General features: G+C 41.4%; 1 protein-coding gene and 1 long non-coding RNA gene across 2 annotated transcripts in view; one reads left to right on the top strand and one right to left on the bottom strand.

The window, feature by feature from the left end:
* Positions 1-10,368, bottom strand: part of PRKAR2A (protein kinase cAMP-dependent type II regulatory subunit alpha) — a 59,557-nt gene extending 49,189 nt beyond the window's left edge. Inside the window, exon 1 of the mRNA XM_079316699.1 lies at positions 9,876-10,368. Within this exon, the coding sequence (XP_079172825.1) occupies positions 9,876-10,125 (250 nt within the window). The 5' untranslated portion in view covers positions 10,126-10,368. The remainder of the gene's footprint in view (positions 1-9,875) is intronic.
* A 93-nt stretch (positions 10,369-10,461) lies between these two features.
* Positions 10,462-12,144, top strand: LOC306807303. Its single transcript, XR_013775690.1, has 2 exons — positions 10,462-11,075; positions 11,164-12,144. It is a non-coding gene; the product is annotated as an uncharacterized lncRNA (long non-coding RNA).
* Positions 12,145-13,619: the final 1,475 nt, after the last annotated feature.

Genomic DNA, 13,619 nt, shown 5'->3' with positions numbered 1-13,619 from the left:
GCACCCAGTGCCTCTCCAGCAGCCAGCACAGGCTGAGCTCTGCAGGAGGGTGGCAGCCAGAGGACTGAGGGGTGACACAAACTGATCAGGGACAATGTACACAGGGTATGAGGGATTCTACAGAAGCATCATTAACATCTCTGGCAATTTGGTGATATTATGTGCATAGAACATGAAGTACTGCTTCACTGCCAGTACAATATAGTCACCAATAATTCACAAGTAAACCTTGTTTCATTGAGATATAATTTGGTTATAGCTCCTTTAAGTAAATGAAGCATAAATAAATTTGAGTGGATTATAAATATGTATGTTTTAAAATTTAAAACTGTTTAATCTTCCAATCTGGTCAATCTTTAGTTTTGTGGTACATAACCAAACTAATGAGCAAAACCAACTTCTGTACTGCACCTCAAAGTAAAGTGTTTTATAGCTTTTCCTCCTTCAGATTTACACTTCTAACAACATTATATCAACATTCAACAGTTACTTACAACATATAGCTGTAAAAAGAATCAACTCCATGTGAAAACGTATTTTGACAAGACAGCTCCCCACACACACTTCCAGTAATTGCATCCTGTGCACTTTCACAGGAAGAGGATTTTTGGGAAAGAAGAAGGTTGAGGACAGACATATGTTCTGTATCCTAAGGGATAATTGTAAAAAATATCAATGTGTTCTATCCACATCAGAGAAAATTCTCTTTTATAGAATCATATAGGTTGGAAAAGACCTTTAAGATAATTGATTGAATCCAACCACAAATTCACCACTGAGCCAGGTCTGAGTACTGTGCCAAACCTGCTTATGGATGCCCAAAGTCTCAGCAAGAGGCTTGGACAAAGCATCCATTCTGACAATACTTGGATGTAATGATAAAAAATTCCTTGACCAAACTGAGTTGCAGCAGGTGGCAAGTGCTGCATGGTTCAGCTTCCAAATGAACTGATTTTTAGGAGCAGAACTTCTAGGACACAGCTCTTCAAGTCACACAGTGCTTCACAACATATGTACACACTGCAGAACTTCCAGATATGAAAAGCTAAAAAAAGCTAAAACCACTATAAAAATCACTACATATCATGCAAAGTGACATTATTTCATAGTGATATGAAAAAAATGGTAAAGCAGTTAATAATTACATGTTTTCAGCAGTAAATTAAAATTATTTCACAGGGATTTAAGAGATGCTTATAAAAAATACCAATTGTGTTTACAGTTTTTTATCATAAAGTTATACCATCTCAAGATTAGAATTAAAAATACTGTATCCAGTGATGTTTAACACTACTGAAATTGGTCTCCAGATATCAACACTCTGAATAGCATTAATTTTTAGCATTTTGTAACAAAAATACACATGGAATCTTTCCCTCACTCCTCCCCAAAGGTACCAAAGAAAGAAGACTAAACATTAATTTATTCTAATAAGCCATCTTTCATAATTTATTAACCTGAAAACCCTTTGAGTCTTACAAATACTTACAAATTTTAATCAGGAACACTGATAACGTTAAAAACTGTTGCTGAAAGATTACTGTCCAAAAAAATAAAAATATGTTTTAAAATAGAAGTAACTCAGAATTTTCATTCCAGGGCTGTACAGGAGACATCTCTCAGAATGGGAACCCCCCATACCTGTGACAACCAGAGACTGTCCAGCTCCCTCACTACAGATGTCCTTGAGGAAGCAATTCTTCCTGAACTATCATAATTAGCACAAGTGTTGCCACAGAAATAAGTGTTTACTGGAGCCTCACCAGGAAAAATAACACAAAAATATTTGTGGTTGGTTTTTTTTATTTCTTCTATGGAACGCAGTTTTCTCAATAGGAAGCAGAAAACAATATGCTGTCCCAAGGGAGGAAGAACCAAAATGGAAATGAAGAGCCATTGTGACATCCTGCTTTATAGCAGTTTGTCAATATGCAATCACCAAGAATGAGGAAATTGGCACTACAGTTGATTCAAAAATATAGAGGAAAACTACAAAGCAGTTTCTCAACCTTCATCCAAAAACCACATTTCATTTCCCACACAAATTCCACATGTTTCTACAATGTTCTGCAACGAAACCACCCACATCCAGGAGGACAGAACAGTGACTGGTGGGAGAACATGCACCTTCCCTCCAGTCTGCAATCTTACCCCTTCTTCACATATGTTTGGAGTGAGATTTTGTGACAATTTGCTCAGTTCTGCTGGTCAGGCCCCTGATCTGACCATCTTGGTCTGGACCTCACTAATACCCAAAAAGGAATGCAGGGTTCCAGACTTCTGTAAGATGACCTCACACCAAAAGCTGACATCATGCCAGCCCCTGCAGGCTAGACACCATTTCTGAACAGAAGCAAAGCTGTTCTGCAAGCCACCAGGAAATAAAAGGAGAGAACAGAGAGTGCCTTAACATTTCTTACAAAATAACCCCCCAGGCTGTTGTTGGTTTTAAATGACAATAAAAGCAATGCTACAGAAGTAATATCTGCAAGTCCCCACCTCATGCCTTGAAGAAGTTCCTAAAGATGCTTTCTCCCCCTAAAGGGAATTTCAACATCCATGCACAGAGAACTGCCACTGTCAATCATTTGCCATTTCTACACAGAAAAGAAACGCCCCATAGGAAAGGACCAGCAGCAAAACTGCTACTAATAAAATGCTGGCCTTTATTATACATGATTTATTGTGTATTTGTACAGAGGCCAAATCCTAGCAGTATGAAAACTGTAAGACAGGGGGTTTTCTTCTAAATCTCCTGTCTCTTCTAAGTATCCTTCACACAACAGCAGAGAACACTGCTACCATCTCCACAATTCTCACAGGCAAAATATCAGTGACCATAAAACAGCTGCTTGTTCTGCACAATGGATTTCTGGAGTTTCCATCAATGGTCCCTCTTTCAGATTTGTATTTTTAAAAGAAAAATATGCTTTTGCATTAAAGGATCTCAAAAGTACACAACCTTTATTAGTATTACTATCATAGTAAGCCTATGCAAGTCTTTTATACAAGAGCATTTCATCCATACTCAGATTTCCTGAATCCCACCCCCCAGTTGTTTTTCTAACCAATATTTTTATGATTTATTATTTCCCTTGTCTGTTTCATACTACAGTGACGTATAAAGACATTAAAAGACTGGAGAAGAGTACACACCATTTGCTGTGGAAATGACAGCACCTCAGGAAAAAAATTAAACCTACATGAATCAAAGAATCTTGATGCATCAAAAAACACCAACAATTGTTACACACCAAAGAAGTACTGATGCAAAGCCAAGCATGGAACACAAAGAACCACAACTAAAGAAATCTAAAGGACCATTAACCATTACAGAGGAAGAAATACCATCCCTCTAAAAGAGGAACCAGTGGTTTTGTGAGCTATATTTATTACAATCTCTCTCTTCTTTCACAAGAAAATATGAATGATCATTCATGAAGCTGAAAACGTTACTGAAGCCAGTGGGAAACATTCATAGCTCATCTTGGCTACATTTCCAGTCTTCATTTGAATAATGAGCAACTGCTCTGTCAGACATGAACGTTTTTAATGACTGACTGGTGAATAGATTGAAGCGAGCTTGTTCTCTGCTGTCTCCTCCTCTCCCCCGAGATCTCCATTGTTTTATTTTAGGTAAGAGGGTACAAGAAAACTTCAGTATAAGCACGAGGGCAATACTGACAGAATTGTTTCAGCATTCTAATATTAGTTTATTAAATTAACAAAAAAAAAAAAAAAAAAAGCAAAATTAAATAGAAATTAATGTTTAGTACAATATCTAGTACTGATACACAGTATCTTCCTTTAGCTTAATTTTAGAACCAGGTAGAAGAATACAATTTCAAAAGTTTCATACAACTTTTCTTACAATAAACCTTCTCAACATGGAAAAACAGGCTTCTAAGAATACAGCAATTATTTATAATGGCCCTGGTTACCCACTTCTTTCATAGTTATGCTCTTTTAGAGGCTAGTACACAGAGTAACAGCAGGGTATCAAGAGCAGAAACAGTCAAAAATTTATCTGTACAGTTATAGCAACTATATAAAGCTCTTTCAGAAAATAACAAGCTTAAGAGCTACATGAAAAGTTACTGGTATGCAACAGACTACAAATATGAATTTAAATGAAATTTTAAACAAACAAAAAATACTGCACACTTCCTCACATTTTAGAACATACTGATCATTTAAAGCAGAACAATTACATCAAGCCACTAACTGCACACTGAAAAAAAGAGTGTATCTTTCTCAAGAGATTGTAAAGAATATCTAATAGATGCTACAGGAATATTAACAGTGCTGAGGGCAAGACATTACAAATAACTATGTGAACTATGTCAAAATTGCAAAAAACTTAGCTTTTATAATTAATACAGAAGTTCATCCTTCTTGATGTAAATCAGTATATATTTAGCACTATCCAGAGATATCTGAATTTCAGTCAATCCATCTATGAGTCTCTGTTTCTCAACCAGTCAGCACCTTTTATCCCTTTACTTCACACTGCTAGTTCTTTTACTATCTCAGGTAAGGACATATTAAAGACACATTCTGATTAACTTTCCTCTATACAGAGGATTACTGATGAAACATTCCTTCAAGTCCCATTGAGCCACAATTGCTGGCTCCCTTAGAACTACACTACTTAGTTCAAAAAATTCCTAGTCTAACCATGTAATACAGTAATTGCAACCTCAGGAACAAGTACTGAAAAACAATTTTATTGTGATAAACAAATACAGAAGCAAAAAGATCTCCAGGAAAAAAAAAAAAAAAAGTATTTATATGTTCTGTCCAAGCAACTAAAAAGAAGTAAAATCAGTGTTCCTTAATACTTAGTTTATCTTCAAAATTCCCCCATGAGAACAAGATAAATATAGGGAGTGAAGTTCCACTGGTACTTAATCCTTCAGATTTAAGTCCTGGAGAACCACCTCTGCAAAAGCAAAGATGTGCAAATACAGCAGCTGCACAACTCTACTCCTTCACCTCACATTTTTTATGTTAAACACCAAGATACTGTGCTGCCAAAATGTAACAAAATTAGAAAATTAAATGCAGAAATATATTCCTCTTAGAGCACAGATGCATCACTAGTATTTTGCTTTACAACTGATTCCATGCTATTGATGGAGATCAAAGAATAAATAAAATAATAAATAAAACTTTCTGGGCACTAGGTTTGTTTGAACATACCTTTTAAAACATAAAGCAAGAATGTGCACTTTTTTTGTATACCAAATTCAAAGGTTTCATGCAGTCAGATCATAGAATTGTTTAAGGTGGAAAAGACCTTTAAGATCATTGAGTCCAACCATTAACACAGCTTCTCCCTCCTCCACCTCCCTAAAAATCTAGAGACTACTTAAGCAGAGCACAAAACACTTTTGTCATAACTACTATTAAAAAAAGTGTGCAGAGCTAGTAATTATCAGATTATAAGAATGCTCACTGTGCTACCTAATTTTAAATAAAGTAGCTAGTCTTTGGACTGAATTTATATTGCACATTTGAGAAGAGAGCTACTGTGGTTTATTGCCAGCCAGTTAACAGTTAAAGGAAGAAGTAGGTACATGAAAGCACTAGTAAAAAGTTCAAAGTACTTTAATTTTAAAGCTGAGGTATCTCACAGCAACATGTGCAATATCCCACGAATCTGAATTACATCTGAAAACTTGAACAGTAATTTTCAAAAGGACTGCTTTTCTTATGCTATACTACAAAAGGTTTAACATCATCCAACTCCTACAATTCAGCAAGTTTCACTGAATTATTTCAGGGAAACAGCAAGCAGTTATGCCTAACCTGTGAATTGATGTAGGCAGACCATAAATGCTTTGTGACTGATATAACAGTGATTTCTGAGGAATTCCACAGGACATTGGTTCAGAATAAGAAAGCATAAGCAACTGGTGCTTAAAAATAAAAAGATAAGCAAACTAAATCAGGTTTAATTTAATACCAAGTGTTTCCATTAACAATTAAAAAGGTAAATATTTCAAAGATTCACTGAACTCTTATTCTGTACTACATTCAAGATCTAATGATGTAAACGAGCATTTCTCTACTCCCTTCTGCTCAGATATTCTACTGATGTTTTAAAGATGACATTCAGCAAATCCTCACATTTTAATTGAAAAGCTCAGTGCAGAGCTAAACAATCTTTCCACCTGTCCATCTAGATTCATATGCACCATTTCCTGTCATAACAAGAGAGCATACTGAAGAGGATTATTTCAAAAGCAAAATATTAAGAAGGGCTCTCTTTTGTTCAGGGAGGAGCTGTAAAGCACATCATCTTTCCTTCCATATCAAGGTGAAATCCTGAGAAGGAAACGTTTTATTTACAACAAAATATTTGTAATTAGTTGAAACATCTGAGTTGCTCAAGTTAGTATAACCCCAAAAATATTTCAGTCCCATTGTTAGTTATATTTAGTACCTCCGAGAACACACACAGGTGGTTTTGTTACAAAAAAATAAGACAAAACAGCAAAGTTAATTGTGCAGCACTTTTATGCAACTGCAATTTTATGCAATTGTGCACCTTAGTGCAGTAGCCTGAAGGAACAGGGAAGCAGAGCCTCTGCCTTCCTTCAGGTGTGCTCAACAGGAGGTTTCCCAAAGCAGGAACCCAAACGGAGAACACACCATTTCCGTGCAATTAATTTCACAGTCTTATCACAGCCATTCAGAGCCTGCTTGTTAAAAGTACAAGTGTCATGGTCAACAACAAACACACTTGAAGAATACATATCTGTCCTTAATTACACTCTCAGCCTGAGTTTTGAAGGTCTTGCTTTGCAACTTTCCCAACCCTCCCAACTTCTCAATTTTGCAGTTAAGCTCATCCCTTCAATTCTATGTCACAGTCCAGTGGATAAACGTTTCTGGAGGTTCCCCCACAACTATCATCACTTTATTTCCATGTATGCCTTACAAAACACTCTGCTGAACAGTCACATACTCATGTCCTTTGATCACATGTACAAAAACAGTTGAAATAAAGGATGAGACTCCAGGGGGGTCAGACAGAAAACATAAACCTGGAAATAATTTCCTAAGCATCACCTAAGAGTCATCATCCTAAGAGAACAAGAGTCTTTTTTTGTAGCCTAGCTAGTTTCAGTGGCTTACCACATGAATGGAGTGCCACTATGGCATCACTATGATTTCTTGAAGACATTTGCCACATGGTTTACACCAAAGGCCAAGACCTCCCTCTGACTTATTCTTGCTTCTGTGACCATATGCACTCAGAGCATACAAAAAACCCCACATAATTTATCTAAAATGTTCTCTGTCTGGGCATGCAGATGCAGCTTAGTGACATACACTGATTTAATACTGGGCCAGACACACACACAAAGACAAACACTTTATTTCTGAAGATTTTTCCTATTTCCAACATATACAGCAAGGGCAATTATTTAAACTAGCTTTAAGTTTCCTTAACATAATAATTTACAAAAACAACTGCTCAACTTCATCTTTATAAACAGAATAGAAACACGTTTAAAACATCCATTTGACTGTCAGAGCAACTCAAAGGTGTGTGTTTCCCCATCTCCACATGTTCTTTAAATACTAAGCAGATATAAGCACCCAGGAGCTTGTCTTTCACAAGTATTGTCCTACCTGTGACAGTCATCAGGTATCAGAATCTCTGACTTAACATTTTTCATTGATAGAGACAACAATTACAACAGAACCTAATTAACTAATCACCTAATTAACACATAGTGACTGTGGGTGACTCTCACCCACACTGTAAAACAATGCAAGAAAGAATCATTTCTCTGAGCCTGCAGAGGGATCCTCACCTGCTGTTACAGAGAACATGGCACAGTTCCTGGGAAACAGCATGGGCTTGCAGATAAGAAGCAAAACAGCATTACTGACAGTGGCACTTGCCCAAAGGACTACACTACAACAAGTGACAGTCCTCAGCCTTGTTAATTTAATTTTCTCTCTGACTAAGATAGAAAGATGATAAGCAGAAATATGAAGCAAAGGCACCACCCTTCAGTTTCGGACAGCCTCACTCTGTAAAGCTGCATTTGAAAAGCTGTATGCAACCATTACATTTTTATATTTGTATCCGAAAATATTTAATTTCAGAGGACCCATCCAGCTGCAATATTCATAAAGAACGTTTTATACTTACTTCCCTGAAGATGGTATTTCAAGCCCCAAATCTAGGTAAATTAATCACAAAATAGCAAAATCATGCTCAAAGACATCAGACATTCTGGTGGAGTGGGTTTTTTGTTTGGTTTTGTTACTTGAGGGATTTTTTTGTGGCTTGGGTTCCTTTTTTTTTAAAAGAAAATATTGAATACAAAGACATCGCACATTTTTAAGATTTTTAAGAATTACGTCAAACTAACTTCTGAGATTTTTCCAACGTGGAGTTTAATTTAAAAATATGTTTTGCAAGAAGCTCTAACTTCTTTCATATTTGGAGATGTTTGAAAATATCACTGACTTGGCTGCAGGGCAAAAAATCACCGCAGTTTCCATACATCTGTGCTCACACTTGAACATTCCCTTACTTCAATTCAGTCACTACCAGTGCCCACATCTTTACCCTTCACCTTTAATCTATTTTTCTTCATGCCCTAAACAGAACTTCTCTCTCATGAGAAAAAAAACATCCAAATCCAGACACTGATTGCAAACTTGTTTTTAATTCATTCTGACTGTACATTTCTCTCTTGTCCTCTCCCACGTTCCATGTCCTGTTTGTCTATTTCCAAGAGCTTAAGACGTGCTTTACTTTGTGAAGTTCCCGGCCTAAAAGCACTGCAAAAATAGCTGATGTCTCAATGCTTCCTTAATAAAAACAATTACTTGTTCCATAGCTTAATTTCTTCCTGTTTCTCTAAAACTGTTAACCAGGGAGTATATGTTAAGAGCAGACTTCATCCCCAAGGTGACATCCAGTTATTGCTCTAAAAGAGGATCCTCTATCAATAAAAGGCAGAAACCTTTACGTTATAGGTCAAGGGCAGAAGACCTTCAAACGAGGGCACTGAAAGTTCAGGGAAAGCACGTCTTTTCTCATCTTCCCCTCCCCTTTAAGCTACTTTCTAATAATGAGAAAGTATTCAGTGATTTCAGGTCCAAAATTCTGGACGTGCCAAGTACCACCATTCACAGGCATTTTAAATAACTTCTCACACTGAGGCTCAATTACAGCCCAAATTACAAACACCCCGCATAGCCCAAAACACAGTACAATTCTGACAGAATAAAAATTTCAGTATCACAAGTGGCATTTCCTTGTCCAGATCAGCTTAAGTATCTTTTCCATCTTCGCGACCGGCAGTCTAAAAAGCAATATAGAGGTGGCTTTGAATTTTAGTATGTTGCTAAATAGCGAAAGTTATTTCAGTGCTTTATAATAGCCCCTTTAAATACACAACAGCGGCAACAAACCACTCCAGTTCCAGCGAAAAAAACCCAAGCACACTAGTCCGCAATGATTTGAAGAAATGTAAAGATAAGTACAGAAGAGGTTGCACAATAACACATGATCTTCCCTATCACATGCTTGGCAGCGCGCTCGCTGCCCGGCGATACCGGTCAGACCCCGGGGCACTCGGGCCGCGCAGGGCAGCGCCGCACACCCGCGACGGGGCTCGGGGCGCCCGGGGCACGGCGGGCAGCCCGCGGGGAGCGGCAGCGGCGGCACGGCGGGGCTGCGGGAGCCGGCGGAGCCTTTCCCCCATTCAATCCCTCCTCGCTGCCCGCCGTGCCCGGCAGCGGCGGCCGCGGCACCGGGCACGGCGGGGTGCGGCCGGCGGCCCCGGGCTGCAACCCCCGGCACGACCCCGCGCCCCCTCGGCGGCAGCGCCGGCACTTACGCTCGAAGTCGGAGTCGGACTCGTCGTCGCCGCGGTCGGGCTCCTCGTCGCCGTTGGACTCGGTCTGCATGGGCTCCCCGTCAAAGCTGACCACCCTGCGGCCACCGCCCGCCTCCTGGTCGCGGGCATCCCGCAGGCGGGCGAAGTACTCGGCGGCGAAGCCCAGCAGGTCGGACGGCCGGTGCCGCAGCACCTCCACCGTGTAGCCCTGCAGCAGCTCGGTGAGGCCCGGCGGGATCTCGATGCTCATGGTGCCGGACACCCGGGAGGCCGCCTCGCCTCCCTCCCTCTACCGTCCGTCCGTCCGTCCGTCCCTCCCCGCGTCCGCGGCCGGCGGTGCCGGTGGCGGTGGCGGTGCGGGCTCAGGGCCTCCCAGACGGGCGCGGACCGACTCCCGCCGCTCCGGTCACACGAGCCGCGGGGCGCGGAGGGGAGGGACGGGACGGGGCGGGAGCGGCCCCGCGGCGCAGGCGCGGAGGGGGCGCGGGAGCGGGCGCGGGGCTGCGGCCGCGCGTGCGCGGGGCCGGGAGGGGGTTCGTGCGTCACCGCGGGCGCGGCGGGGCCGGGGCGGGAGCGGGCAGCGGGCACGGGCACGGGCAGTGGGCAGCGGGCACGGGGAGCGGGGGAGCACGGCAGGAGACGGGGTGGTTCCCCGGGTGCGTGCCTAGGTGGTTCGGCTCTTCGGAAAACTGCTGGGCGCCGCCGTTCTGCGCCCGCCGCAGTCGTTAAACCCCGGTCACGGCGGATTGGGCCGGCTGTGAGCGGTGCTGGGAAGCCCCTGGACCAAAGCCGGCGGCGGCGTGTGCGGAGTGTCAGTCAGGCGCCTCCCGGCCGTCGCTGCTGCGTTTTTATTTTTCTCTGATTTCACATCAGTGACCCCGTACACTCATTTCTTGTCAGAATCACAGAACAAGTAGGTTGGAAAAGATCTCTGAGATCATTGAGTGCAGTCTTTGGCCAAACACCGTCGTGTCTAGACCGTGACACTGAGTGGCGCGTCCAGTCTTAGACACATCCAGGGACGGTGACTCCACCACGTTCCTGAGCAGCCTGTTCCACTATCTAATCACCCTTTCCGTGGAAGAATTCTACCCAATGTCCAACCTAAACCTCTCCTGGCACAGCTTGAGCCCTTGTCCTCTTGTCCTTTTGTTGGTTGTGTGGGAGAAGCGATGGATCCCCACTTAGCTACACTCTGAGGTACGTGTAGAGAGCACAAGGCCCCCCTGAGCTTCCTTTCCTCCAGGCTAAACACCCCCAGCTTCTCCTCATCAAACTTGTGTTCCAGACCCTTCCTCAGCTCCATTCCCTTCTCTGGACTCACTCCAGCACCTCAGTGCCCTTCCTGAATTGAGGAGCCCACAACCAGACACAGCAGTCTTGGTGTGGCCTCACCAGTGCCAAGGACAGAGGTTCTTCCTCACCGATCATGTGAGGGTGTTTCAAGCTCTCCCAGGAGCAGAAGAGCGAGATTTTTTTTCACCTTTTTTTACCAGATCCAATCCAACTTCCATGCAATTCTTGGTTGGAGTTAGATTTAGGATCTACGACCCTTGGGTTTTGATCAGAATTATGTCATTAAAGAACAATTCTTTATTCAGTGTGAGAGTAGCAGTGTGCAGGTCTTCACGCCTTTTGGTAAACACTGAATAGAGCCACAATAAAGTCGGAAAGGGTGGCATTGGTGGCATTAGTACTGATCTGATAACAACAAAGCATTAAAGACAAAGCATTTCAGAAAAAAATGAAACACAGAATCATAGAATGGTTTGGGTTGGAAGGAACCCTAAAGGTGACCTGGTTCCAAACTCTGTGCTGTGGTCAGGAACACCTTCCACTAGACCAGGTTGCTCCAAGCCCCATCCACCCTGGCTTTGAACACTTCAGGTATGGGGCATCCACACCTCTGCACAACCTGTGCCAGTGCCTCGTCACCCACGTAATTACCAATGTGTGTGAGCTTTGGAGATACTCATTCATTTGCTGTTCAATGCGCTTTTTTCAGATTTTTGCTTGTGTCTGTTGTACGAAACCTGTTATCTGTGTGTACAAGGGAGGTTTGGCAGATGCCCAGGGGCTGTGTGGAGTGGAGCCATCGGCCCTCAAGGTTTGACATTGCTGGGAAAGCTCGTCTTGGGAGAAAACAGGCCTGTGCAAACATGACTCAAGGGGAATACGGATGTTGGCTTAGTGACGCCGCTGCGTGTTGTCAGTGTACATATTTTTATTTAATTCTTCTTTTGTTCCAACAATAAAAGAGCAGAAACCGGCTCGTACTCAAAATATAAAATTTCACTTAGAAGCCCAGAATTGGCTGAGGCAGCGTACTGTGTGTTTTGGTTTTGTTTGCTCGTGTGCCAAAGAGTCCCCTCGCTCGCCCAGATGGTTCTCAGTGCAGTCCCAGATAAAGGCAGCCTGTTCATCGCTGCTGAAGGAGGACACAGCAGCAGATCCCAGAACTCCACATCCAGTGCTTTCACTGCCTGTTCTCTGCCAGGGAGGCCAGTTGCAAATCTATGGCACATAAAGATGTTCTTTGTCATACAGCTCCCGTATTTCCATGCAGAGTAAGATTACATTGTGTATCCATGCAAAATGAATAATTTTTTTTAAAAAGCACAGAAGGTAGATTTGCCACATCTCATCAGTTTATCCAAAGATTTGGTGTGAAGCTGTTTCTCTTAATTTCTATTCTTTTCTACAGCAGGAACAACAGTTGCTCTATTGCCTTTTTCAAAAGGCAATTTTCATTTGCTTTTCCTATGATAATGTCATCAGACATTATTATATGTCTAATGATCTCAAACATTACAAGAGCACATTCCACTGCTCAGTATATGTTCTTCAGCTACTGACAGAACTGGTACAGAGAAATATTCTCATCAATGAGAAAACTATGGTTATTCTCCCCAGAAAAATTAAGATTTCTGATCGGATCTTCCATTTGCAGGTTGGGTGCTGAAGATACTGCTGGTGGTGAAGAGGTAAAAATGAAATTTTGAAAATTCTGTAGAAATGGTAAAACAAATGCTAGTGAAAAGCACTGTCAAGAAGGTCCAAAGGAAGAAAGAGAAAGTCTAATTCAAAGGGAGTACACTTCTTTTTCTTTCCCACTTTTTTGCACAACTGCCTTCTTTTGGCATTACTCAGCTCTCATGTGCCTAAACAGCTTTTAATGCCTGTTGATAATTTTATGTCATTTGTGTCTGTGAATATAAATCTGGTTATTTATTTGAAAAAAAAAAAAAAAAAGTGTTACCAGTAAATATTGTTAAGTCTCTGAAGGGCTACATTGTACTGGTCTTCTGATATTTATATGTCCACACACAACTAATCAGCTTCAGGGGAAAGTAAAGAGCAGAGCTCTGTTTATTCTCTCTCTGAAGGTCAACGGACAAAATCAAAAGCATCCAAGGTCACACAAAGTGCATTTTCAAGTTGATTTACGCCACAGTTTATCCTGTTTCTTTATATACCTTTTTTTTTCCAGGGAACATCAGAATTGAAGGCACAAATATGCGAGAAGCTTGTCAGCGATCAAGTTAATTGTTACAGTGCCTGCTGTGCATACATAGAGCTCATCATATGCTTTCTTTCTCCCTGAATTTGCATAACTTTTAAAATTATTACTATAATAAGCATTCACATTAAAAAAATGGTAGAAAATAAATTAGAAAATGCACTTGCAGCCTTAATTTAATCCCCTTTATAATAACGTTTTTAATTCAGGCAGCATGACCAATG

The sequence above is a fragment of the Erithacus rubecula genome (assembly GCF_903797595.1).
Source record: "Erithacus rubecula genome assembly, chromosome: 13".
In the NCBI taxonomy this organism is placed as follows: domain Eukaryota; kingdom Metazoa; phylum Chordata; class Aves; order Passeriformes; family Muscicapidae; genus Erithacus; species Erithacus rubecula.
The sequence above is the reverse complement of the archived record's forward strand: the minus strand, read 5'-3'. Positions and strand labels throughout refer to the sequence as shown.